Source organism: Prionailurus viverrinus, chromosome E1 (genome assembly GCF_022837055.1).
Source record: "Prionailurus viverrinus isolate Anna chromosome E1, UM_Priviv_1.0, whole genome shotgun sequence".
Classification (NCBI taxonomy): Eukaryota; Metazoa; Chordata; class Mammalia; order Carnivora; family Felidae; genus Prionailurus; species Prionailurus viverrinus.
Window position 1 is genome coordinate 34,937,807 of NC_062574.1, and position 25,319 is coordinate 34,963,125.

The 25,319-nt window shown below is 52.8% G+C and overlaps 2 protein-coding genes across 5 annotated transcripts; one reads left to right on the plus strand and one right to left on the minus strand.

Annotated features, from left to right (window-relative positions):
• The first annotated feature begins 5,440 nt into the window (after positions 1 to 5,440).
• On the plus strand, positions 5,441 to 18,471 carry LRRC59 (leucine rich repeat containing 59). The gene is made up of 7 exons (XM_047831874.1): positions 5,441 to 5,773; positions 7,092 to 7,151; positions 8,926 to 9,084; positions 9,315 to 9,419; positions 12,515 to 12,587; positions 14,625 to 14,798; positions 16,495 to 18,471. Exons 1-7 carry the CDS (start codon positions 5,669 to 5,671, stop codon positions 16,737 to 16,739), a joined length of 921 nt encoding a protein of 306 aa, XP_047687830.1. The 5' UTR covers positions 5,441 to 5,668; the 3' UTR covers positions 16,740 to 18,471.
• EME1 (essential meiotic structure-specific endonuclease 1) lies at positions 16,730 to 25,303 on the minus strand. 4 transcript variants are annotated; one of them, XM_047831873.1, is made up of 11 exons: positions 25,003 to 25,303; positions 24,461 to 24,570; positions 23,562 to 24,370; positions 23,345 to 23,472; positions 21,013 to 21,102; positions 20,804 to 20,925; positions 20,484 to 20,607; positions 20,128 to 20,243; positions 19,182 to 19,371; positions 18,742 to 18,951; positions 16,780 to 16,915 (listed from the first exon to the last, which is right to left on the minus strand). In XM_047831873.1, the coding sequence occupies exons 3-10, from the start codon at positions 24,343 to 24,345 to the stop codon at positions 18,775 to 18,777; spliced, it is 1,731 nt and encodes a 576-aa protein (XP_047687829.1). In that variant the 5' UTR covers positions 24,346 to 24,370; positions 24,461 to 24,570; positions 25,003 to 25,303; the 3' UTR covers positions 16,780 to 16,915; positions 18,742 to 18,774. The 4 variants fall into 4 exon arrangements, with proteins under 4 accessions (XP_047687826.1, XP_047687827.1, XP_047687829.1 ...); XM_047831870.1 differs by lacking the exon at positions 18,742 to 18,951 and having other exon boundaries at positions 16,730 to 16,915; XM_047831872.1 differs by lacking the exon at positions 16,780 to 16,915 and having other exon boundaries at positions 18,242 to 18,951.
• Positions 25,304 to 25,319: the final 16 nt, after the last annotated feature.

Consider the following 25,319-nt stretch of genomic DNA (forward strand, 5'->3'; position numbering starts at 1 on the left):
AGCTAACCCTTCTTGCCACTTTGCTATTTTCGGTGTGCAGGTAGTGTCTTTCCTTACGGTTTCAAGATGGCAGTTCCAGGCATCACACAAGAAAGAACCAGCAAATAGGCATGGCAGCCTTTGATGAGCAAGGAAGGCCTCTCCCTAGGGCCACCCACCATGCTCCCCTGGGGTTCCATTGCCATCATCGTTATTCCTACGAACAACACCAGTGCAAAGCAAGCCACAGTACCGTGGGCACGGGGTAGCCATTGAACATCTGCAGAAACGGCTCACTTCTGGTAATCAGGGGAGTGTTTCTGGAGGAGGTGGCATCTAGATTGGGCCTTGGAGGATGAAAGGATGGTGACCCTTCCAGGAAAGGGCATTCTAAGCAGAATGGCGTGGCACAGAGGAGAAGGTGGGAACACACGAGATATTTCAGCAGATTTACAGGAATCACTTTTAAAACATTTTTTTAATGTTTATTTATTTTTTTTAATTTTTTTTTTAATTTTTTAACGTTTATTTATTTTTGAGACAGAGAGAGACAGAGCATGCACGGGGAAGGGGCAGAGAGAGAGGGAGACACAGAATCGGAAGCAGGCTCCAGGCTCTGAGCCATCAGCCCAGAGCCCGACGCGGGGCTTGAACTCACGGACCGTGAGATTGTGACCTGAGCTGAAGTCAGACGCTCAACCGACTGAGCCACCCAGGCGCCCCTTAAAAGAATTTTTTTTAATGTTTATTTATTTTTTGAGAGAGAGAGACAGAGAGAGAGAGAGACAGAGTGTGAGCGGGAGAGGGGCAGAGAGAGAGAGAGAGGGAGACACAGAATGTGAAGCAGGCTCCAGGCTCCCAGCTATCAGCACAGAGCCGGACGTGGGGCTCGAACCCACAAGCTGTGAGATCATGACCTGAGCCAAAGTCAGACACTTAACTGACTGAGCCACCCAGGTGCCCCTTATCTTTTTAAAAAATTTTTAATGTTTATTTATTTTTGAAACAGAGAGAGACAGAGCATGAACGGGGGAGGGGCAGAGAGCGAGGGAGACAGAATTGGAAGCAGGAGCCATCAGCCCAGAGCCCGACGCGGGGCTTGAACTCACGGACTGTGAGATCATGACCTGAGCGGAGTTCGGACGCTTAACCGACTGAGCCACCCAGGCGCCCCAGTTTCTACATTAATATATTACAAAAGTAATACCTGCACCTTGTGGCAAATACTCAACCCACATTAAAAGGATAGATATTCTTTCAAACCTTTCCTAGGCTCATACAAACATGTAGACATACATATAAGTGTTTCTCCAATGCCCTCCCTTTATATGTATTTTTTTCCAAAAAATGAGACCATGTTGGACATTTGATGAAATGTGAATTAAGTCCATGGATTATATAGTAGTATTGATCTGTGTTAATTCGTTGACTTTTATAATTGTCCTGTAGTTATATAAGAGATTTCCTCATACTTGGGAGACAACACACTGATGTGTTTACAAATAAAGAGGCATCATGTCTGCAGCATACTTCTATTTTGCAATTTTATTTTATTTTATTTTTTTATTTTTTGAGAGAGAGTACGAGTCGGGGGAGAGGGGGCAGAGGGAGAGAGAGAATCTAAAGCAGGTTCCACGCCAAACGCGGAGCCCGATGTGGGGCTTGATTTCATGCACCACGAGATCATGACCTGAGCTGAAATCGAGAGTCAGATGCTTAACCAACGGAGCCACCCAGGCGCCCCTCCAGCATACTCTTAAATAGATTAGAAATATACATATGTTTCTGTAGCAAAATGTTGACAGTTGGCAAATCTGGGTAGAAGGTATCCAAGAATTCTTTCTTCTATCCTTGCAACTTTTCTGGAAGTCTGAAATAATGTCAAAGTCAATTTTTTTTTTTTTTTTTTTTTGAGGAGAGAGAAAGAGGCAGAGGGAGAAGGAGAGAGGGAATCTCAAGCAGGCTCCAAGCCTAGAGCAAAGCCTGACACGGGCTCGATCTCATGACCCTGAGATCATGACCTGAGCTGAAATCAAGTTTTGGATGCTTAACTGACTGAGCTACCCCGGTGCCCCTAAAAAAAAAAAATTTTTTTTTTAAATTTTTTTTTAACGTTTATTTATTTTTGAGACAGAGAGAGACAGAGCATGAACGGGGGAGGAGCAGAGAGAGAGGGAGACACAGAATCGGAAGCAGGCTCCAGGCTCTGAGCCGTCAGCCCAGAGCCCGACGCGGGGCTCGAACTCACGGACCGCGAGATCGTGACCTGAGCTGAAGTCGGACACTCAACCGACTGAGCCACCCAGGCGCCCCTAAAAAAAATTTTTTTTAAATGAGATCGTGCCTTGCATCTATCTTACTCAGTGACTTGCATCTTTTTACTTGACCATATACAACATTTTTTTTGCAGGTCAACACATATAGTTCTACTCATTCTCTTTCATGCTGCAGAATGTTGTGCAGTAATGTTCCATTGCATGAATGCACTCTGCTTTATTCAACCACTCCCCTTTTGATGGCTTTGACTTTAAATGTGATCTCAGTTATATATTAAGGACCTATATGCATTTGTATTTGTTTCCAGATTCTCTATGCTGTTCCACTGGTACCTGCCCATGACCATGTTATACTCTTTTGAGCTTTACTACGAGGTCTACCGTCTGGTTGGCAGGATCCTTGTGGCTTTTTTTTTTTTTTTTTTTTTTTTTATTCCACGAAGTGTTCTTGGCAATTCTTGTACGTCCATCCCTCCAGATGAATTTGATCTACAGTGAACATGGCATACCTCTCTATTTGCGGAAGTGTTTAAAGCAAGTCTATGTAAAGAAATAAACCATAGAGAGAGATCACTTGCATTAAAAAGTACTTTGGGGGGGCGCCTGGGTGGCGCAGTCGGTTAAGCGTCCGACTTCAGCCAGGTCACGATCTCATGGTCCGTGAGTTCGAGCCCCGCGTCAGGCTCTGGGCTGATGGCTCGGAGCCTGGAGCCTGTTTCGGATTCTGTGTCTCCCTCTCTCTCTGCCCCTCCCCCGTTCATGCTCTGTCTCTCTCTGTCCCAAAAATAAATAAACGTTGAAAAAAAAATTTAAAAAAAAAAGTACTTTGGGGGCTCCCATCCTCAAAGGCTATTTGAGTCTCTTTTTTTCAAAGAAGAAATTTGTGGGGACAAGCTGCTGTCATAGTGCTCGCTCTTCCGCCCTGCTTTGCCTGTTTGAGCCTGACCCATTCTTCCAAGCCTCCTCCTCTGTGGTGCCTTTTCTGCTGTCTTCCCTTCCTCCAGGCTCCTGTCCCCCTCTGCGCTGGGCATGACCCACCTTCCTCCGAATACATTCACTGACTTGCTGTGACTGTCCTTCGATAGCTAAGTAGTTGACTTGTCTGAGCCTCAATTACTGTCTTTGGAAAACGGAAAGAGTATCTGCCGTTGTGAGTTAAAAGAAATAATGTATGAAAATCATGGTCATAGTCACACAGAATGCCCTCAAATACTTTAGTCTGATGTTATCACGCTCTAACACGTACCCGCACAGCTCTGCACCTCTCCACAGATTTTATCCGTATGTATTAGGGCCCTTATCCTTTCTACCTTCTAGAATAATTATTTGCGTAGACTGTAGGCTCCTTGGGGATAGGCATGATAGGGTGGAGTGAAAAGAAACAGGATTTGGAATCAAAAGATTTGGGTCTGCCCCTAAGTGACTGAGGACCAGTTGCTTCTCCCCGAGTTTCTTCCTTAAGAAGAGAGAGAGAATGGGGCGCCTGGGTGGTGCAGTCGGTTAAGCGTCCGACTTCAGCCAGGTCACGATCTCGCGGTCCGGGAGTTCAAGCCCCGCGTCAGGCTCAGGGCTGATGGCTCAGAGCCTGGAGCCTGTTTCCGATTCTGTGTCTCCCTCTCTCTCTGCCCCTCCCCCGTTCATGCTCTGTCTCTCTCTGTCCCAAAAATAAATAAACGTTGAAAAAAAAATTAAAAAAAAAAAGAGAGAGAGAACAACAAAACGTGCCCTATCATCTCTTCGTGTACTTGATCAGAATGAGATAATGGATGCTCAACGGCTTTAGAGATTGCCGAGTGCTAATGTATTCTTATCCAATTGTCCTGCCTAGCTCCCAGAAGCCCAGCACAGCGCCTTGTTGGGGGTAGGAGGCGTGTGCGCAAGGATTTGCACACGGACTTCACCTGGTCGTCACAGTTGCCCTCTGAGATAAGCTTTAGCATCCCCACTTCCAAGATGAGCAAACGGAGGTGTGAAGCGGGTGAAGCGCTTCACTCGTTCACTCATTCATTCAGCCACCTTTGAATGAGCAACTGTGGTGCATCTGACACCCAGACACTGGGGATACAAAGACCATATCCCTCGCTCACGGTCCAGAGTGGAGGACAGACACCTAAAGATAACACAAGGCAGATTATGAATTAAGGCAAATATTTATCAGGTACTCACTGAGTGCCAGTCACTGTGGCAAGCTCTTGGTGTGTTTCGATCATTCAGTCCTCCCCGCCGCTACCAGTCGGTATCATTATTATGCACATTTCTCATCTATCCATAAATAAGGCACGGCGATCGCTTACGGTTTCATGAACAGCAACGGGCAGAGCCAAAGGCCCCACTGTAGCCAAACTCTGCCACTCCTGATAATAAGGCAGCACACAGGACATTGCCAGAGTCCCAAGGAGGGACCCCTAACTCAGTCTGCTGTTCATGGTGGACAGGGAGGCTTCCCGGAGGTCTAGAAATTAGCCAGGCAGAGGTGCGTTGGGAAGCAAGGCCATCCCAGGAGAGGGAAGGGTGTGGAGGCCGCCTAATGGCAGTCTACACAGCACCCCAGGCAGGAAGGGACTGGGGTTTGTGAGGAGACTGCAGAAGCGAGCAAGGACCGGTCTAGAAAAGAGAGGGTCCATATCCTAGAGGTAGCCAAGGTTGGAAGGGTTTTAAGCAGCGGAAAGACTTGGCTAGATTTTTAGCAAGATCTGGGCAGCTGGGTAGAGGTGGAGGGGAGAGAGACTCAAGAGAAATCCAGGCACGAGCTAACGGCGGCCTAGACAAGGACTGGGGCAGGGAAGAGGAGAGAAGAGAGATTCTGAGGCTCGGATTTTCTGAGTGATAATGATTTGGGGATTAAGTTAAAGAGGTCAGGGAGCAATTTTGAAGGACATGAGGTTTCAGCTCCTAATCCAGGGGAACGGGGGTGACTTGGTGAGGTCAGTTTGGGATGCAACCCAGGTCTTCTGGCACCCAGGCCCGTGCCCTTTCGCCTCCTGGCGTTGCCAGCGACAGTGGCCTACCAAGGGCCCCGGGATGGGGAAAGCGGTGGCTTCGCCCGCCCGGCAACAGAACTCAAGGCTTTGAACCCCACCCTTCCGGACGTGGAGGCGACTGCAGTGCGCTCTCCTAAGCGCCAGAGGGCGGTCTCGCGCACACTCGGGCCGCTCTGGCCCCGCCCGTCTCAGTGGCCGCGGAAGGTGACGTGGACACGGAAGTGGTCGTCGTCGCGGCGGCACCGGTGGGAGCGGGGCTCGGGGCTCAGAGTGCAGCGGGCGGTCGGTCGGACGGCGGCGTCTCGCACCTGCGGCGGCGGCGGACGCAGGCGTTGTCGGTTGGGTGCGAGTCCGCTGAACCGACGAGCGGCTTCTCGGCGCCTCTCCTGCCCGTCGGAGCCCCGGAGCCGGCACCGCTCAGCCGGCGTCACCATGACCAAGGCCGGTAGCAAGGGCGGGAACCTCCGCGACAAGCTGGACGGCAACGAGCTGGACCTGAGCCTCAGCGACCTGAATGAGGTCCCCATCAAGGAGCTGGTCAGTACAGTCCCGCGGGGCACAGGTGCCCACCCGAGACCGGCGCCGGCCCCTGCGCGGGCCGCCTCCTTTCCCACGCCTCAGTTTCCAGGTCTTAAAACCAGGTGGGAGGAGTGGGACTCGGTCCTCGGGCGCCCACCTCTGCCCCCAGTTTTCTTCCTTGGATGTACACGTGTCACTTTGGCGCAGTTCCAGAAGATGAGAAGGAGCTGCTTGTTCGGCCCTGAGCTTTTTACGGGTCGGGAGTGAATCTCCCCTCGTCTGGGGGCTTTCGCAGCGCTCAGCTCCGTGCTTGCCTCAAAGTAGGCGCCCACGGTGTGGTTGCTGGCTGCAGTGGGAGAATGAATGAACAAATGAATGAATGACTCGGCCGAGAAGTAGGCCTCTGGGTAGACCTGGGTGTGGCCCAGAACCGTGCATTTCTAGGAAGCCGGCCATCCCAGCCGGCTGTCCCAGCCCTGAGGCGTCCTTCCTTGAATTCTGCGAAGTGTCACTGTGGGGCCGCTGAGGGCTCTTCCCAAATTCCAGCTTAAACTGGCTGGAATCCGGGCGCTGCCGCCCACCCCACCACCCCGCTCCTCCCCGGCTCCCACTCAGGAAACTGAGGCCCGAGGTCTCAGAAGGTTACACGGCTGGATTGTTGCCAGGATAGAGTTAGATCTTAGTCCCCGCTTTTCCCGCCGGGTTTCCTACCTGCACCCCCCACCCTAGCATTACTTGGGATGACCTACGTTTTCCCCACTGCCTTTAACGAATTGCACTTGGCTCTGTAGTGCGGAAGTTAGAACAGATTTCCAGTTTCATTGCTTAATCTCTTGAGTGCCCTTGGCAAGCTAGTTAATCTTTATGCCTAGACCTCCTCATTTATCAAATGGTGATAGTTCCCATCTTCTAGGGTTATGAGGATTAAGACTAATGTAAAATACTCGCCAGGTCGCAAGTGCTGATGCACGCTGCTCTTACTATGTTATATTTCGGTGCTGATTCTTTTTTTTTTTTTTCAACGTTTATTTATTTTTGGGACAGAGAGAGACAGAGCATGAACGGGGGAGGGGCAGAGAGAGAGGGAGACACAGAATCGGAAACAGGCTCCAGGCTCTGAGCCATCAGCCCAGAGCCCGATGCGGGGCTCGAACTCACGGACCGCGAGATCGTGACCTGGCTGAAGTCGGACGCTTAACCGACTGCGCCCCTCAGTGCCGATTTTTAAAGGCCTTTCCTAGTTGTGGGAATTTTCTCTGGAAATTGCCTCGTTAGCAGATGTCACTGAATCATTCCATGTGCTGGTCTGACATTTTGTTCTTGTTCCTTTTCCTAGGTTGCCCTCCCAAAGGCCACCATACTGGATCTGTCCTGCAATAAACTGACTAGTCTACCGGTAAGATCGGCAAGCAAGCACAGTTCCTTCTAGAGCCCTGATGCTGCTTCTCCTTCTTGTTTTTTTTTTTTTTCATTTCTTTAATGTTTATTTATTTTTGAGAGAGAGAGAGGGAGAGAGAGAGTGCAAGTGGGGGAGGGGCAGAGAGAGGGAGACACAGAATCCGAAGCAGGCTCCAGGCTCTGAGCTGTCGGCACAGAGCCTGACGCGGGGCTCGAACTCGCGAACCGTGAGATCGTGACCTGAGCTGAAGTCAGATGCTCAACTGACTGAGCCACCCAGGCACCCCTCTCCTTCTTGTTTAGAGGAGTTAGGTCATAAGGCGCAATTTCAGGACAGGCCCTGCAGACAGGCTGTGACTGAATCGGAGCATGCTGGGGGGTGGGTGAGGTGGGGTGGATTGTCTCAGCAAGAAGGGAAGCAAGGCTTCATTCTTCAGAACAGTGGGAAAGTCGGGCCACGAAACACTAAAGGCAGCGGAGTGCTGGCTGAATCACTTATTGGGCTCATCTTTTTTTCTGCCTTATTTTATTCCTTTGAAGAACAGTTTACCTCTCTATTGGGTAGAGGAGATTAGAAGCCATTCCGGAAGTTGCTGTGCAGCGCAGGGAGAAAGCTGTTTATGAACAGCCTCCTTTTGGTGGGGAACAGGAAAAAAGTATGGTTTTGGGGACTACCATATTATTATTCTCCCAACCCTTGAATTACTCGAGACACTTTTTTTGTTCAACACAGCCAGTCTGTGGTCAGATCCTTTTGGTTTTTCTTGCACAACTTCTCCCAGTTCTCCTCTTTCATATGCTTCGAGATTTCTTCAGTTCGCCATCCTTTATACCCGTCTAGGCCCTGGAGTGGTTCAGCCCTTCAGCCTCTCCGGGGTGATAGCCATTCTCCTCCAGAGCAGTGCTCCTTCCTCGTTGCCTTTTCCATCCATCACTCTGGCCGTGTCATTCCCTGACGTACTCCACTGGGCTCCGGCTCAGGGACTGAGTCTCAGAAGTTGGCAGGTTATTCATCGGATCATTAGTCTGTTCCCCTCTCAGTATTCTCCCGGGCCTCGCTCATTATCTGCAGCGTCTTCCTGCGGCTCATCAGGAACCGTTTTTCACACTGAAAAAGCAGCTGAGGTCCCGCTGCCCCTAGGAAGTATTCCATGTCTAATGACAGGATGGTGGCTGTTCCGTGCAGCCTGATGCTGCTGCACACTTTGTCGGGAGTCACTCAAGCAGCCCCTGGTGCTCTTTTCGGTCTGAACTCAGTTGTTTGTGCCTTCCTCGGCAGTGCAGAATCACTGGCGGTTTCAGGTCCCCGGAGAGCATGAGTAGTGTCTCTTAGCCAAGGCCGGAGCTTGATTTCAGGTGGGTACTGTGCTAGGTGCCGTGAAGAACAAAGAGTGACACTGAGCGCTTAAGCGGCGCATCATCTTTTCAGGAAGGCGGATGGTTCCGTTGTGTTTCGACAGCTCCTGTGAAAGGAGAACACAGGGTGCTGTGGGGGCACAAGAGGGACCCCCCTCATGGCTCCAGTCGCAGCGAGAACAGAGCATGAGGGAACACACTTATTTTGTGCCCACTTTGTGCTACGTCCTTTTCCACGTACTTCTCACTGCTTGGCACCAGAGGGGCTGAGTGTTAGCCGCACTTCATCCAGGGTGGAACAGCCGGTGGCAGGTAGGGTCAGGGTTTACATGTCGGTGCCTCTGGCTCGCGGGCTTCTGCGGTGGCTACACCAGAGTGCGCGCCCGAGGCTTAGGCGCTGTCTCTTTGGGTCCTAGTCGGATTTCTGTGGCCTCACACACCTGGTGAAGCTGGACCTGAGTAAGAACAGACTGCAGCAGCTGCCGGCAGACTTTGGCCGTCTGGTCAACCTCCAGCACCTGGATCTCCTCAACAACAAGCTGGTGACCCTGCCCGTCAGCTTTGCTCAGCTCAAGGTAACGGTTCACGAAGCAGCGTTCCACAGTTGGGTGAGGCACGGGGCTCGGGGGCCGATGGAGCATGGCTGTGAGGAAGGCTGGCGGAAATGCCACCTTGTTGGTGCTGCCTCGCACGGCTTTCCCTGCAGCTGGAACACACAGGGGCTTTCTTCCTGCTCATTTTGCTCGCCTTGAGGGACTCTCTTGTGAACTTGGGCTTAGCCAGCCTCTCTGTTCTATCCCTTCAGAGCCTGAAGTGGCTGGACTTGAAGGATAACCCCCTGGATCCTGTCCTGGCCAAAGTGGCAGGGGATTGCTTGGATGAGAAGCAGTGTAAGCAGTGTGCCAACAAGGTAAGCACGAAGCTCCCCCGGGTCGCCTCTGCCATTCCCCGGGGACTAGCCTCCGCCTCCTCTTGTTTTTCCCTCCCAGGGCACCTGTAGCTGTGTGTTGATTCGAGCACTAAGGTCCCAGTGAAATACATCTGCTATGAGCCTGTCAGGCAGAGGGACCTTTGTTTCTATGTTGACTTTACAAGTAGCAGAACAAGACTGTCTTCTCTACTGCAAAACTTCCGTTCTTAAGAAACCAGGACCTTGGGTCGCCTGGGTGGCTCAGTCAGTTAAGCATCCGGCTCTTGATTTCGGCTCAGGTTATGATTTCTTGGTTTGTGAGATCGAGCCCCATGTGTCAGCGCAGCGCCTGCTTGGGATTCTCTCACTCCCTCTCTGCTCCTCCCCCACTCGCTCACGCACTTGCTCTCTCGTGCGTTCTCTTTCTCTCTCTCTCTCTCTGTCTCTCTCAAAATAAATAAACATTTAAGAAACCAGGACCTTGCCTGATCCCACATTACACTATTGACAGTTGTTCAAATGGGCCAAGAAGGGTAGGGGCTGTGGCCTTTCTAAGTCACGGTGGTTATAGGAATTTTGTTAACGGTGTCAACATTTGGGTGCTGTACCGATAGGCAGACACGTCCTGGGCAGATCTGATTGATTTCAGTCAAGTCATCTGATAGAGGAGCGAGGAACCAAAGGCGGCACGGAAGCAGACACAGCCAGCAACCCTGAGGGGGCCTTGTACTGCTTCTTAAGAACGACACCACGCATCTCTCACACTCCAGCCACAGTCCCTCTTCCCTCCAGCTTTAGAACAGATTGCTGCTGCTTCAGCTGAGCACCAGATGACTTACTTGGCCATGTTGAGGAGGCTTGATGAACAGAATAGACTTTAAACGCTTTAGATTTAAATCCTAGAATTGATGTCAGTGAGATGTGGGCACGGGGGGGGGGGGGGGGTGCGGGTCTCTAGGTGAGGCTCAAGAATAATGGCCTTGTCTTGTCATTAGCTCAGGGCTTCTGAGAGAGTCTCATCATCTCTGTCATCCACTGGCACAGGAGATCCAAGTACAAGGTCAGTGCAGCCAGGTAGCCACGGCAACAGCTTGCCCTTAGCTGAGAACAGTACAAGTGATCGGGGAACTCCTGGCGCTTTAGGAGTGATGTGCGTTCTGAGGAAGAACGATAGCTGTAAGGGATGACTCTCCCTTCGTCCTGCATGCTTTGTATTTCACCTCATGCTCCTCATAACCCCGGGAAGTAGTGGATACGACTGCCATTTCTCTGACCCGAGACATGCCCAGTACGCACACGTTTCATTTCTCCCTTTATTCATTCAACTAGTAATACGTGAAACCTCGTGAAATTGCTGATACTCCACGAGGATAACTTCTGTTGAGCACAGAGGTCTTTAGTGTTAGCACCTACCTTCCAGACGGAGCTCCAGGTAGCATACTGCGTCGTGGATATGGTAACTAGAGCCACGCTCCCTGGCACTGCTGCCCAGAGCGGTCTCTGGCACACCTTTAGGCGTTGTAGTAGCGTGGCTTGGGCCGGCCAGATCGAGGTCACTTGTCCCCGGGAGATAGCGTAGATCTCACCAGCCCTGACCTTGTGGCTGCATGGGTCAGCTGTAGTCACTGATAAGCCTGGGGCATAGTACAGCACCTTTTAAAAATAATTTGTTAGCTGGAAAGCATTCATCAAGTGCTTATCAGAAAACGTGGACTGGGACCGGTGGGCAGAATCCACCCTCGGGGCTCACGGTCTGCACCAGAGGAGTCGCTCCTTTTCCTGAACTGGCTGTTTTCAGCTAACTCCTGATGTATTAGGGCCCGGGGAAAAAGGGAGGTCTCTTAAACCTCTCAGCTCTCTATTTAGCCACCTGTACACCCCTTAAAACCGCCTGAATGGTTGGTGCTTACTTAGTATTCGGAATTCAGAGTGAGACAGGGACTTTGAACTTGGGCTGCCTCTCACCATCAGGCTTGACCTTCCTGCAGATCCTGCACTCCTTGTTGAGTGGCCATTTTTTTTTTAGTAAGACTGACTCCCTTCTGAGAGGTTGCGGCAGGTTCAAGGCCTGGGTTGCTCAGGACAGGGTTCCTTGTGGCTTCAAAGCAGGCTCTTGCAGGGAGCCTGAGAGGTTGAGTCACTTGCTAAGGTCACAGGGTCCGTAAGTGGTAGCGTTAGGATTGTGCCGGGCTCTAAGCTTTCACTCTGTCCTCTACAAACAAGGGATAGCTTCTAAAAACACAGCCTGAAAAAATAAAGTCTTTTACCTCCTCCCCTAACCATGCCCGTAGTGAGAATCTCTGGGGCTGTTTTTGTCAGGGGCTGTCCACAACTGACTGGACGAGGATTTGAGGGGCTCTGGGAGCCACGGCTTTGAGCGGTGTGTGGGCCAAATGGCTCTTGGCTTCCTCTTAGAGGCTTCCTTAGTTTGTGTGCTGACCTGAGTGGGACAAGCTCTGGCCCAGGAGCTCAGAAGACCAGTCCTCTGAGCTGTGCTGCCTTCCAGCCACGCGAGGCGGACAGATCACCCCCCGTCAGCCTTGGCTTTCTTCCTTTTGAGGTGGGGATCCAGTCAGTTGTTCATCAAACACATACTGAGTGTCTAGCCCGCAGATGGGACGGTAGTCGCCACCCTTAGGGAAACTAGCGTTACGACTGGCGTAGATAAGAGGCCTCCCGAGGACTGGGAAGAGCGGAACTTTGTAAGGTGGCCGAGGGAGGGAGGTCAGGAAGTCAGAAGGTCTCGGCGGAAGTGCCGTCCTGCCCACCACCAAGAGTTGCCTGGGGCACACGTGAGATCGTGCGTGTGACAGGGACTGTAAAGAGCAGGACTCCTTCCACGCTCCAGTTGGCAGTGGGTTTCACAAACGTGTTTGCTCACAGCTTTAGTGGCCTGGGCTCAGCTGGCCCTTCTCCAGCTAAGGCCGGCTTAGTAAGGTAGGAGACGAAGACAGGATGGCCTCCGTTAGCTCCGCGCTGCCGTGGGGCTGTGCTCACCTAAAAGGAGCCGTCGTGCTTTTGAGCCTCCTGAGCAGACGTGTGTGCCGTGGAGCCCCCGGCTTGGGCTAGTTCAGATCTCCGCTCCCCCTTTGCAGGTGTTACAGCACATGAAGGCCGTGCAGGCTGACCAGGAGCGAGAGAGGCAGCGGCGGCTGGAAGTAGAACGAGGTAGGTGCCGTCCCTCCGCCAGCCACCTTCCCGTCCTCGCCCGGCCGCTGGCTCCCATGGGTCAGGAGCCGGGGTCCGTGGAAGCATCGTGAGGAGGAGTATGGTGGTGTATGGTGTCATCTGTGTCTAGTCCTGGCTTCTCCGCTGAGCTCCAGAGTCCGGCAGCCGGCTGGGAGGGTTAAGAGGCAGCTCAACTTAAGTGTGGCCGAGACGGTCAGTCCCCTGCGAGCCCTCCCGGGGGTCCCCTGGACTAGACTGTCACCATCCCTGTAGTTATTCAAGCCTGAAACTGGAAAGATGTCCAGACGTCTGTCTTCAGTTCCCCAGTATCCAGTGTGTCAGCAAGGACCGCGTGTGATGGTTCCTCCACCCCTGGGCCATACTGTAATTCAGCCTCCGCGCTGTAGACCCCTCCCAGCTCTGTGGCCTGTCTCCACGCTGGTGCCCCTTCCGCACGGCAGCCACAGGGATCCCTTCACAACATAAGTCGGTGATGCTGCTATTTGCTTAAGACACTCTAATGGCTCCTGATTGAATTTAGGATGAAATTCAAACTTAGCTCCACAGACGACCGGGCCCGCCATGGCCCCAGGCCTGCTTGCTTCTCCAGCTGTGTCCCGCACCCAGGGGAGAGAACGCTGTTAACTTCAGCCACACGAGCCTCTGCTGTTGCTCGATCACGCTAAGTCCGGTCTTACCGCAGGGGCTGTGCCTGGTTTCTTCTTCGGGTCTTTACGCGGCTGGGTTCATGTCCTTCTTGTCTGCTCAGATGTTGCCGTAGCTTTACCGTAACCCCTTCCGAACCACCCAGACGTGGGTAGCATCCCTCCCGTCACTCCATCACAGTCTCTGTTACTCTCTTTGTGGCGCATGTTGTTGTCTTTTTTCTGTTCGTTCACTCGTTTGTCTCCGTCTCTAGAAGGTCTTAGGTGCTGGAACCCGATTTGTCTTCACTGCTGTATCTCAAGCACTTAGAACAAGGCTTGGCGCACAGCGGGCGCTCTGTTGACTGGCAGATGTCTGAGCCCCCTTACTGGAGGATTCCGTGGTTGGAGGGGGGGAGGACGTGCTTAGTACTGGTCATGGGCAGACCCTGAAAGAGCCTGAGTGACACCGGGCCTTCTCACATGCGTGGCTGCTGTGATGCTGTATTTCCTTGGACCACTGCTGCTTGACTTCCTGCCTCCACATGTTCTCTCCGGGTGGGGTAGAATGTGCTCTTGGCATTGTCGTTGCCCAGCTGGAACTTGGAGCTTGTTTGTACACAGAAAAGCAGTGGAAAGCTCCAGTACTTTGCATACTACAATTCAGCTACATTATGGGTCAGATGGGCTTTTAAGCCCAGAAAGACATTTAACTCCCTAATTTGTGGCATTCTGGCTTTGGAAAAATGTACTTCAGGCTTCCAAATAACTAATCTGGAAGTGCATTTTTAGAACCCCGTAATTTGTAAGCTGGGCATTGGATGTAAACGTACTTGAACCGTGAAGTAAATCAGAATGTGTCACAGATTCCTGAGTGGGAGCCTAGAGGTTCCCTCTGACAAATGATTAGTCTTGCTTTCTCAGGAAAACATTTCCGTCGTGTCTAACTGTGAACTTGAGTGCTCACTTTGTCTTCTTACTTGCCCTTCCCATGCTACGTTCCCTTCCGAAGCTTGGGAAGACCGGAATCCCATAGAATCACGGTTTCTTCTCTTGACAGCCAAGTTGTATAATAAGGGTGTCCCTCTGTGCCTTCTGAATCACCGGGCTCGTCACCCATGCCTTCCTCATGTACCCTTGTTACGTTACCCTAATCTCTCCACTGCACGGGGCTGGGAACCTTTCAATAATCCATCCAGCAAACCCTGAGAGCAGTTTACCGTATTTGAGGGAGCGCTTACTTCCTGGAGAGCAGGAAGACAGCTGTCTCCTTAAGACTGCTTCAGTGACCTGTGGCATAAGGGAAAGGCCAAGCCCGTGCTTTTAGTCACTCAGGAAAGCACTCTTGCAGGTTTGTGGGTGAGAAGTCATCTTGGGGTGGATTTTCCTGCAGAGGCCGAGAAGAAGCGGGAGGCCAAGCAGCGAGCTAAGGAGGCGCAGGAGCGGGAGCTGCGGAAGCGGGAGAAGGCGGAAGAGAAGGAACGCCGGAGAAAGGAGTACGACGCCCTCAAAGCGGCCAAGCGGGAGCAGGAGAAGAAGCCGAAGAAGGAAGCAAATCAGGCTCCGAGTATGTTTTCGCAGTTGCAGGGTTCCGGCGGGGGTGCCGTGGGGGCACTGAGGGGGCAGTGAGCGAGGCTGCAGACCCGGTCAGATCCAGCATGCTCTCAGTCCTGGGAGTCACGTGGAGGCTTTGCCTACCGGGGGTGGGGGGGCTGTCCTGGGGAGCAGGTGCTTACGTGCAGGTGTTTGGTGAGACACGGCTTAGAGCGTTCCCAGAATAGGGAGCTGCCCTTCTTTCTTGTAAGGGTTGGATGGCAAAATCACCATAAAGCCAAGATTGCATGTGGTCACATTGCCCTTAAAAGTCCCTCGCATCATCTGTGAAGTGCACTAGGGCATTCTGAGTGCACGGTACCGTCTCAGAGATGCCAGCACTACCTCTGGTTTTCTCTCCAAGTCGGAACAGAGCGCCCTCTTTTTGCTTGAACACGAGAGGAATCGTTTTGCTGCCTTCGGGGAGCCACGCTGTATAAAAAACACCGTGTTTTGCCTGAATACGTCCAGTTGGATTTGTGTAGGGACATGGCTCCATATATAGGGGAGGATTGTACACCTTCTGGGCCGGGGGGGCCCGTGAGGGAGAGGCCCCTGAGCCGGGGAAGGAATTCTGTAGGGAGGGTGAAGGCGTGGGGCCCGGCCGCGGCTCTCCCTCGCTGGCCTGGAGCAGGCTGCCTGGCCACCGTTCTGTTTCCTTGTGTAAAATGAGGATCCCACCTCCTCACAGGGTAGCGACAGCATTAAGCAAGAAAACCTATGTGACAGGATCATGCAGTTCTTGGCATGTGGGTGCTTGGTCAAATTTAAAAGTTTTGGCTAAAAATCTCAAAACCAGGGGCGCCTGAGTGGCTCAGTCGATTAAGTGGCCGACTTCGGCTCAGGTCACGGTCTCACCTCGTGAGTTCAAGCGCCGCACCGGGCTCTGTGCTGACAGCTCAGAGCCTGGAGCCTGCTTCGGATTCTGTCTCTCTCCCTGCCCCTCCCCCGCGCGTGTGCGCGTTGTCTCTTTTTCAAAGATAGATAAACATTTAAAAAAATTTTTTTAAATCTCAAAACCGGTTTTTATTTTATTGTATTTATTTTTTAAAAGCGTTTCAAACATTTTATTATTTTTTAAAATGTTTATTTCTGAGAGAAACAGAGACAGAGCATGAATGGGGTGGGGGGGGGGGCAGAGAGAGAGCAAGACACAGAACCCGAAGCGGGCTCCAGGCTCTGAGCTGTCAGCACAGACCCCGACGCGGGGCTTGAACTCAAAAACCATGAGATCATGACCTGAGCCGAAGTCAGACACTCACCCGACTGAGCTCCTCAAGCACCCCTCAAAACCAATTTTTTAAAAAAATTAGAAATGTAATATATATACTCACTCTAGCATTGAAGCAGCATTCTAACTGTGCTTGTTGCCCGCTGAAAAGCCCCTCCCCTGATCCCAAGGGACCCTGGGGACTGAGCTCCGTGAGGCGCCTGGAATGACTCCTCGTTCTGAGTGTGCCCTCTTGAGATCCACTGGAGGAGGACTTCTGTTTCGGGCTCTGCATAAGCAGAGGGTTTCAAGAACTCAGATGGCCTTAAAAAGTCCTCTCGTCAGGGCCTGGGAGTTTGCCTTTGAGGAGGGGGTTCTGGCGGATCTGCCTCAATGGGTAGAGTGTGGGTCGTCTCCCACTGACTGAACGTTCTTGTCCGCTGTGACTCTGTCCCTCCAGAATCGAAGTCCGGCTCTCGCCCCCGCAAGCCGCCCCCCCGGAAACACACCAGGTCCTGGGCCGTGCTGAAGCTGCTGCTGCTGCTGCTGCTGTGTGTGGCCGGCGGGCTGGTCGCCTGTCGGGTGACAGAGCTGCAGCGGCAGCCCCTGTGCACCAGCGTGAACACCATCTACGACAACGCGGTCCGGGGTCTGCGCAGCCACGACATCCTGCAGTGGGTGCTGCAGGCCGATTCTCAGCAGTGAGCCTGTCCTCCACACCTGCTGCCTCCCAGCCTTGGAGCTTGGATTCCTATGGAATTGGGTTCTGCTGGACACAACCTCTTTTTAGCGTCCGACCTACCTGCCATCATCAAATGGCTGCCGATTGGTACTTGAGATCCCCTCTTTGTAGGACTTCTCCGTTCCTTGGTCAGGGTCCCCTGGCGGAATAAGAAGTGAGACGTGGGGAGAGTTACCTGCATGCCTAAAGGAATAGGCTTGGGGTGGGGAGAGGGAAAAACGGCCTTTTCTAGTTGTTCTACAAAGCTGTGTAAAGGCAAGGCTCGTTTCTACTAAACGGTCAGGTCAGCTGTCACTACATTTATACTTTTGTATGTCACAAACCCTTTCTTTCATTCCTCCCTGGGCAGCCAGGGCAGATCAGGAGGCAGTGTGATTGGGGACTACGGGAACACCATACTCGGCAAATCTAGCCTAAATTGGGAGGGGTGGGGGTGGGGATACCTATTTTCTTAAGGACCTCAGACATTTTTAATGACCCTATAAAACCTCAGGCTGTGAAAGGGACTTCAGGACCACCCAGTCCAATAGAACACTTGCAGACAGGGAAACTGAGGCCTTCTGTGACTTGCCTGTGGTCTCCCAGCTAGTTGAGGCAGAACTGAACTCCTGCTCCAGTATCCTGTCATTTTGCTTCCATAATAATGTCAGGAGAGAACAGAAGTCACACCAGAACTGAGTGTCTCTCGGCTGGGGTGTAAAATCTTTGACGGTAGGCAAGCTTCATGTCCCACAAATAGAAATCTCATAGCCATGAGGGTCCTGGCAGCTCCTGTAGAGCCCTGCCCCCGGCTCATGTGGCTTTCGCAAAATGGGGACGGCCCAGGCTCCTTGCCTCAATTTTAGAGCATTAACTCCCTGATTGCCAGTAAACAACGAGGTGGACCATTGCAAAGCCATATTGTCTCGGGCAGCTGTTGGTAGTTGGTGCGACAAAGTAAGTCAAAGTCAACCTGAAAACTCCACAAAGTTTCATGGAGATGGACGTCTAGAATTGTTTGGGTCTAGACCTAGAACCACCTCCGCAATGAAGGGAAGCGAGTGGCACCACGGAGTTTAAAAGTGGCGCACTTCCTAATGACCAGCACAGACGGGCAGGACTGTCCATCCTCTTGTCTCCCAGATTATGCCTCTGCTTGCTCTGTGGCCTCCTTGGCCTCTCTTTTTCACAAAAGCCGGATGAAGGGAAAAGAAATGGTCATCATGGTGCTCATTCACTGAAAGGTCCCAGTTACGAGCTTCTTGTCTCTCCCTCAGGGGAACAAGAACCTGTCATGGTTCAGAGACAGAGTGAGGTCCAGGATTTTTAGCCTTAGTGGCTCGTTTGGATAGGATGGCCACTTACGACCGTCCTATTGGAAGAAGTGACTTGTTCCTTTCTCCCTCCCCAGATAGCTCTGCTGCAAAAGCCCATACCTTACTCAGAATCACTACACATTCCTTAGTCTTCCTCCAAGCTCCAGAGCCATTGGTACAAATGCTTTATTGAAACTAAACAGTACGTGACATGAGATTAAGAGGATATGGAAGTCCCCACGCAGGGGCTGGTTGAGGCGGCTTCAGTGGGTGTAGGAAGGCAGGGCACACCCGGCCCTAGTCAAGTCAACCCGCTGAGGGAAGTTCACTCATGATCTCGAGATTTGATGCTGAGGTTCTTCTGGATTTCTACAATTATTAAATATGTGTCTGAGTGGTCTGTCTGTGTTTCTTTGTGTTTTGAGGGTTGAGGGCTGGCTGGGGGAGGGGGGAGGGGTGATTTGTGCACGGCAGCTGGGTTTTTGCTAGGAGAGGAAAATTAAAGGCTTGTGAAGGTAAACACAAGTATCTCAGCCATCTGTCCCAAGCTGACAGGGAGACTTCTGCAGATAAGGGTGCCCAGGGAACAGCCTGTGGTCCGACCCAGGCTTGTGCTTCAAGGAGGCGCGTCCGGTCTCTTCCTGTGGCCAAAGGCGGAGGAGATGCAAACCTCGTTTGTCATCCTTGTCCCCGAGGGCTGGCGTCAGTCTGCACTGTCTAAAGAGAGAGCTGGCTGCAGAGTGGTCATCTGAAGGTAGATCCGCCTGGAGAGCTCTGGTCCAACACGGCGGGAGGTGGAGGTCACACCTTCCCCACGGCGAACCTGTATGTCCGCAAGCAAATTCTGGCGCTCTTGCTCCGAAAAACACTGCCTATAAGCCTGCAAGTGGCAAATGACCTCTCAGTACTGTACCATCCAGTCACCCTTGTGCATCCATAAGGGGGCAGTAAGCTAGGGTGTTGGGGAGGAGAACCTGTCCTCCCCGGGTCAGTGTTAACTGCTTTTTGCAGGCCCACACTGTGGACCACCGGTGTGCCCCAAGGAAGCCGCCTGGGAGTCCACCGAGGCCATGGGGTGCCAGGTGGGGGGTGACCCCTGCAGCAGCATACCTGGACCAGACGCTGCGGGGAGGGATAGGTGTCCACAATGGCACTGGCCATGTCCAGGCTGACTCTGTTCAGCTGCTGAATCTGTCTCCTCCAGACCAGCGCGAGCCCCCTGCCAGCTCGGTCAACCTTTGCCCCTCCCGCCCAGTCACTCTCCAGGCAGAAAGAGAAACTGGTTTGATCTCGAAGCTTCCTGTGAATAGCAGTTGAAGAGTCATGAGTCAGTCACTCCACCTGTCCCCTCGGCTGGGAACTTAAAAACCCTCCCTCCTTCCACTGACCTCCCAAGAGGCAGGCACAGTGTTGTATCTGGCCTATTTGAGTGCTTTGTTCCCAAACACCGCTAGTTGCTGGTTCCCTTAAAAACACCACCTAGTCCTTTCCATTAAGAGAGAAAGCACCAGGAAAGTACCAGATTGTTTCACATGCTGAAATTGGGTTGTGTTGACCAGAGAGCAGTGTGCACAAGGACAGACAGACACAAGGGACCGGGTGTCAGGCAATCGGGGAACCTGGTCCAGTTCTAACTTGCTAGGAGCTTAGACAAGGCACTCTCTTAAGGCCTCAGTTCCCTCAGGTATAGAATGAGGAGGGACTTGGCCTGAATGGTCTCTGAGGTCTTTTGCTAACTCTAAATTCCGACCACGAACACTCCTAGAACTAAGTAGGCTAAAAGTTTGTTTCATGAGGGCTTATTGCACTGTGACCTGCCATGTAATGAAACCTGGCAACTTGGCTTACTGGTGACCCAGGGCAGCCTGCAGGCCACGAACTTACACGAACTACAGGCGCTAGGCTTGAGGGCTCCTCATGAGAATCCCCAGCATGAGGTCTGCTCCTTCCACCGCCAGCTTGACCGACAATGAGCCGGCAGCAGACCCCGGGGGAGGAGGACATCTGCACAGAACCAGGCCTGGCGGCGGGGCGGAGACTTGCTGGGGGCACTCACTTGAAGGGCGCCTCGGCCACAGCCTTTGTAAATGCGCAGGCGAAGTCGGCCAGCTCTTTCCAGCTCTGCACGATTCGGGCCTGGGCTTCGGTGTATAGCTGCAGATCCACCAATGCCTAGACACCCAAAAGCGGGACGGGCTGGAAGGGCAGAGGGACTCGGCCTCGTCGAAGTTGCCCTCTCACACCCGCCGAAGCTGCACCCCAGCGCCTTGGCTCCCTGTTTTAGCCCCTTCTCTCCTACTCGGTGCCAAGGCAGAGAGTCGTGTCCAGCAGGCACTTTGTTCCTTATCCACAGCAAACTGGGTTAGGGGAGAGTGAGAGCCCAGCCCGACTCAGGCAACACCGAGTTCTTACCTCTTCCACATCTACCCTGGACACCATTTGCCCTGCGCTGGCATCTGGTTGTCTCCGCTTCCTCTCCTTGGCCTGTTCTCTGTTTGCCACTCCCCGTTTCCTTCTTCTCGGAAGATGGGGAGCGCTGGAATCGGGGGGGGGGGGGGGGGGAGGTCAAAGAGCAGCAGCTCCAGGCTGAGCTCAGGCAGGAAAGGGGTGAAAAGACCAGACCAGAGGGTTCCACAGGGCTTGCCAGGGAGGACCCAGATCTGGGATGAGTAAGTGCACCCGACGGCCCAAGAGCTGCCCCTTTTCAGGCTGTCTCGAGGACAAATTCAAACCTGAAGCATTTCTCCTGGTCCACAATCACCAGGGACAGAGCCTTCCCAGCTGTCCTCGCTGCGGTGTCAGTTACGAAGCTCCGGAGTGTTTCCTTCCCTTTCTCAGAGTCACCCAGGCTTCCCTGCACGAAGGCAGACGCTGCGTTAATGTCTGTTCCCTAGAGTCGGCCCTCTGCCCCGTGCCTCGCGGGACACTCATCTCTGCCCACCTGCTTGAACTTGTAGACCATGGACACAAACGCCTCTGCCAGGAGCAGCACCAGGACCATCGGTTCCTCCACCCAGCCTTCCTCTCCATCCTGCCAAAGGACCCGGGACCCAGCAGAGAGGGGCAGCTCAGCAGGTGCTCAGCACCCGTGAGAGAGACCCAGGCCTTCTGGGTGATGAACTTACTCCCATCAGCCGAGCCCACTTGTGCAGTATTCTTCTGGAATGAAGCCGTGGTGGCCAGAAACGGTCACCCGTGATCCTGTCCCTCCCAGTCCTCCCCTGCTCGACCTTGGCATACTGCGTCTCAGAGGCGGTGAGTAAAAGGTGTGGAAATGCTGAGAACTGCCAATGTTTCTGGGCGCTTTGGATAGGGGGGTGGAGGGGAAGGAAACTCTTCCAGAGGGGTTGGTACAAATAAGTAACTTGGCCCTTGAGGGTAGATGCTGACTGGGAGCTGAGTGGCCCTTACACACACACACAGGTTTTGTGTGACAGAGATAAGAGCCACAGGGGAACTTCCGCCTGGGAGAGCACCTTCTCTTCACCAGGGCCAACAATCCAGTGTCGCACAGTGACCGGCGGGGCCAGTGCAGTTTTCTGACTGGGTCCCTGGAAACAAAAGCCAAGGCCCAGAACAGAGCAAAGTGCAGTGGGAGGAGCTGTGGGTTCTAGTTCCCGCTCAGCTGTGCTCCTCTGACCTGCCTCCCCCCGCCTGTGATGTGGGGGTAAGAACTCCCTCTGTGCGGGGTGACTGGGGTGACTGCGACTGACGCACGAGGGAGAATGCGGAAGTGCCTTGAAAGGTTAAGCTGCGACATGGATATAAAGATTTGCTAACAACCCAAATTACAAAGTGTGCAGTTAGGGGCGCCTGGGTGGCTCAGTCAGTTAAGCGTCTGAACCTTGATTTCAGCTCAAGTCACAATCTCACGGTTCGTGAGTTTGAGCCCTGGGTCAGCCTCTGTATGGACAGTGCGGAGCCTGCTTGGGATTCTCTCTTTCTCTCTGCCCCTCCTGCGTGTGCTCTCTCTCTCTCAAAAGAAATAAAACCAATTAAGAAAAAAAAAGTATGCAATTGCCCTAAATTATTGAGCAAATGAGAGCCAAATGCGAGGAAAAATATTTTTAAGCAGGCTCCACACCCCAAGTGGGGCTTGAACTCATGACCCCAAGATCAAGAGTCAAGTGCTCTACTGACTGAGCCAGCCAGGTGCCCCAAGAGGAAAAAATCTTAACGTTTTCATCTAGAAACTCTTAAATGAGGGGCGGAGTATTGTGGATTCACAGACCAGATGAGTGGAAGGCACAGCAGCTGTAGCAACCTGGGAGCCCGGGCCAAGGAAGGAACATTTGCTGTGTGCCTGCTACGGGCCAGTGCTTGGTTATCTTAGTCCCCACGACACGGGGCACCCAAAAGGATGTAACGGTGTCCTCATTTTACACACGAGGCACAAGGAGATGAAATAATTTGCCTAGGCTCATAGCCATAAAGGCCTGGGCCTGAGATTCAAGCACGAGCCCACCCATTCCCAAAGCCCAGCCAGAGAGAAGTAGAAATCCTGTGAGAATTACCTTCTCTCTGCCCCCCCCACGGATCCCCTCTCCCTCCTTCCCCACTCTGCTCCCTGCAGGAGGCCGCATCACCAGGCTGTCTGGTGCAAAGGTTGGCGGGAAACCCAGGAGGAGATTGGAGGGAGGGAGGGAGGAATGAAGTCGAGATATTTCCCTGGCTCCCTCGAGATGGGGTCACTTAGGGTTTGCTACCTTCCTCTACTGGAGGTCAAGCCTCTCTCAAGGTGGGTGCTGTCTACATTTCTCTCTCCTGGATTCTGATAACCACTTCTCCCCTTCATCCATTCAGGCCGAGGTATGGTAAGAAACATGTCAGTGGTTCTCAACCAGGGGTGAGTTTTTCCCACAAGGGATGTTTGGCACCATCTAGAGACGTTTTTGATTGTCATGCCCGGGAGTGTGCTAACTGGCATCTGGTGGTTAGAGGCCAGGGATGCCGTTCAACGTTCTACAGTGCACAGGACAACCCCCACAACAGAGAATTATCGGACCTGAAATGCCGACCGTACCTGAGGTGGAGAAATCCTGAGTTCACGGTGTTATTATTACCTTGAGGTACTGTGTCATCCCTTGTCGTTTCCTTGTAGCCTGCCCACGCTTTAAAAAACAGATCCTTTATTAAATCTTCCTCAAATTACCCTAAGTTGAGTGTGCCTTCTGTTTTCCTGCTGGGACCTTGCCTAATATTCTTAACAATAAAAGCACACGTATCGGGTGGCTCGAAGAGGGGAGGAGAGACGTCAGCCAGAAAGCTGCTACCTCAGCTAGCCCGGCCCTTCTCCTCCAGGTGATGCTGCAAGGCACAGCCTGTGCCTCAATCACACAGCGGCACTCCATGGACTGCAGCGCCCCGAGGAGCTGGCCTCCGCCTTCCATCTGTAAGAGCACTGCAACAGACGACAGGAAAGGCGCTATCAGTGGGTGGCCCAGGAGCAGGAAGGGCCCAGCACAGGATGAAGACAGTTGCCAGGAGCACCTGGATCCAGCCCCACAATGATGTGCCTTAAGCATTCCTCGGGCCTCTGCGCTTTCAGCCTATTCACCAGGGCCGCCTTCTTCTGCCTTTCCTGTTGTCTCAGGGTGCTCTCCTTCTGGCTTGCTTGTCCCCGTGGCTGGCATCCCCGTGGGCCTCTCCTCTGGACCTTCTGACCATGCTTGGTTCTCTTCTGAAGTGGGGGGGCTTCAGCATTTGTTTTGGTCGCTGTCAAGCTGTCGCTCTGCACAGGGCAGGTGGCTTGGAAGGCTGGAAGCTGATGGCACAGACGGTCTCCCACAGGGTCCCTGTTACTTGATGAACGTCTCTCTGAGGTGTCACGGAAGGAGGCATCAGGGACCTTTGGAAAGGACTGTTTTTTCCAGCCGCATGATGCTCCTTCAGTACTCCGATGACCCCACACAGTTTGAATCGGGGAGCTAGCGTCCTCAGGGCTCAGCTGCTTGCGGGTCAGAAACTTACATGTAAGCCTCTGGGCTAGGGGGATTAATTCTTCCTCATCCTCACTTCCACTGCTTAGCACCCTGACTGGCTCCGTTTGTGGGACAGGTTCCGCTATGTCTGGGACAGGTGGTGTATCTTTCAACTTTGGTGATGGAGGACGGGAGGCCTCAGAATCCGAGGTGTCAACCACAACAATCTTCTCCCTCTGAGGCTGCCTCCTCTTCGTTGAAGACGCTTCCTGCTTCAGAAAGGCAAACGTTGGCAACTCTTCAGAGTCACTCTCACTGGACTCCAGCGACAGTGATGACTTTGTTAGAGCCATTGATAGGCGCTATCAAATTAATTCCCTAAAAGGAAAAAGAGAGATGAGACACAGACTAGCACTGAATTCAGTCCATTAGACACGTTCTGTGGCCCAACTTTACGGAAATACATACGGTATCTAGAGAAACAGAAAAGACAAGATGCGGTCCCAACACATTCAACCTGGAACTCAGCTGTCTGGAGCCTAATGGGACGCCTCAAATCCCTTCTAGGTCAAGGCGACCTATAAACAAAGTGGAGATTACCATGAGAAAATTTCAACGCCAAGACTCAACACCACCCCTGGTTGATCTCTGCATTTGACATGCAGGTTATCAAGGCATCCTTTCTTTAAAGATTGAGGTGTAACACTGCGTAGATAGGCCACACCTTGTTTATCCATTCAGCACTGACGGATATTTCTGACGGTTCGTTTCTGGGGTTTGCCCATTATGAACAATGCTGCCGCGAACATCCATCTCCACGTTTTCGTGGGGGCGTGTTTTCAACCCTCTTGCACATACACCTAGGAGTGCAACTGTTGGGTCGGGTACAAGAATCCGTATCTTTGAATAAACACTCACTAACACTGTAGGTGTGACCCCCGGATGAGCCACCTAACCTTCCCCAGCCTCGCTTTCCAATGTAGCAAAATAGGGATGATAACAATACCTACGTGGTAACATTGTTGAGGAGTAAAATCGTGCGTCTACAGCGTTCGGTACAGCACGAGGCACACACGCTAAGCACTCAGTAAACACGCTGAATGCCTCCAGAGGGACCTCCTCCCGGTCCCCTCCCTGGGTCTCGCATTCGTCCGGCAAAACGAGGGCTGCCTGCCAGACGCGCCCGGCTCGTCCACACCGCGCGGCACAGCCCCCGATGCCCTGGTCACCCAGGCCCTGCAGAGGGGCGCTCAGGAGGCAGGTCCCCGCTCGCCGCCCGCCGCGCCAGCACAGCGACGCTCCCCCGCCACTCCCCGCGCCACTTTTT

Bases quoted from the DNA above. Each gene is read 5' to 3' on its own strand.
- LRRC59 (XM_047831874.1), top strand. From the start codon at position 5,669: ATGACCAAGGCCGGTAGCAAGGGCGGGAACCTCCGCGACAAGCTGGAC. The intron at 9,085-9,314 runs GTAACGGTTCAC...CTATCCCTTCAG, and splicing joins TCAGCTTTGCTCAGCTCAAG to AGCCTGAAGTGGCTGGACTT. The intron at 12,588-14,624 runs GTAGGTGCCGTC...ATTTTCCTGCAG, and splicing joins GCGGCTGGAAGTAGAACGAG to AGGCCGAGAAGAAGCGGGAG.
- EME1 (XM_047831871.1), bottom strand. From the start codon at position 24,345: ATGGCTCTAACAAAGTCATCACTGTCGCTGGAGTCCAGTGAGAGTGAC. The intron at 20,244-20,483 runs GTAAGAACTCGG...TTGGGTGTCTAG, and splicing joins CCAGGGTAGATGTGGAAGAG to GCATTGGTGGATCTGCAGCT. The intron at 16,916-19,181 runs GTATGCTGCTGC...TTATTCCGCCAG, and splicing joins CCCCGCAGCGTCTGGTCCAG to GGGACCCTGACCAAGGAACG.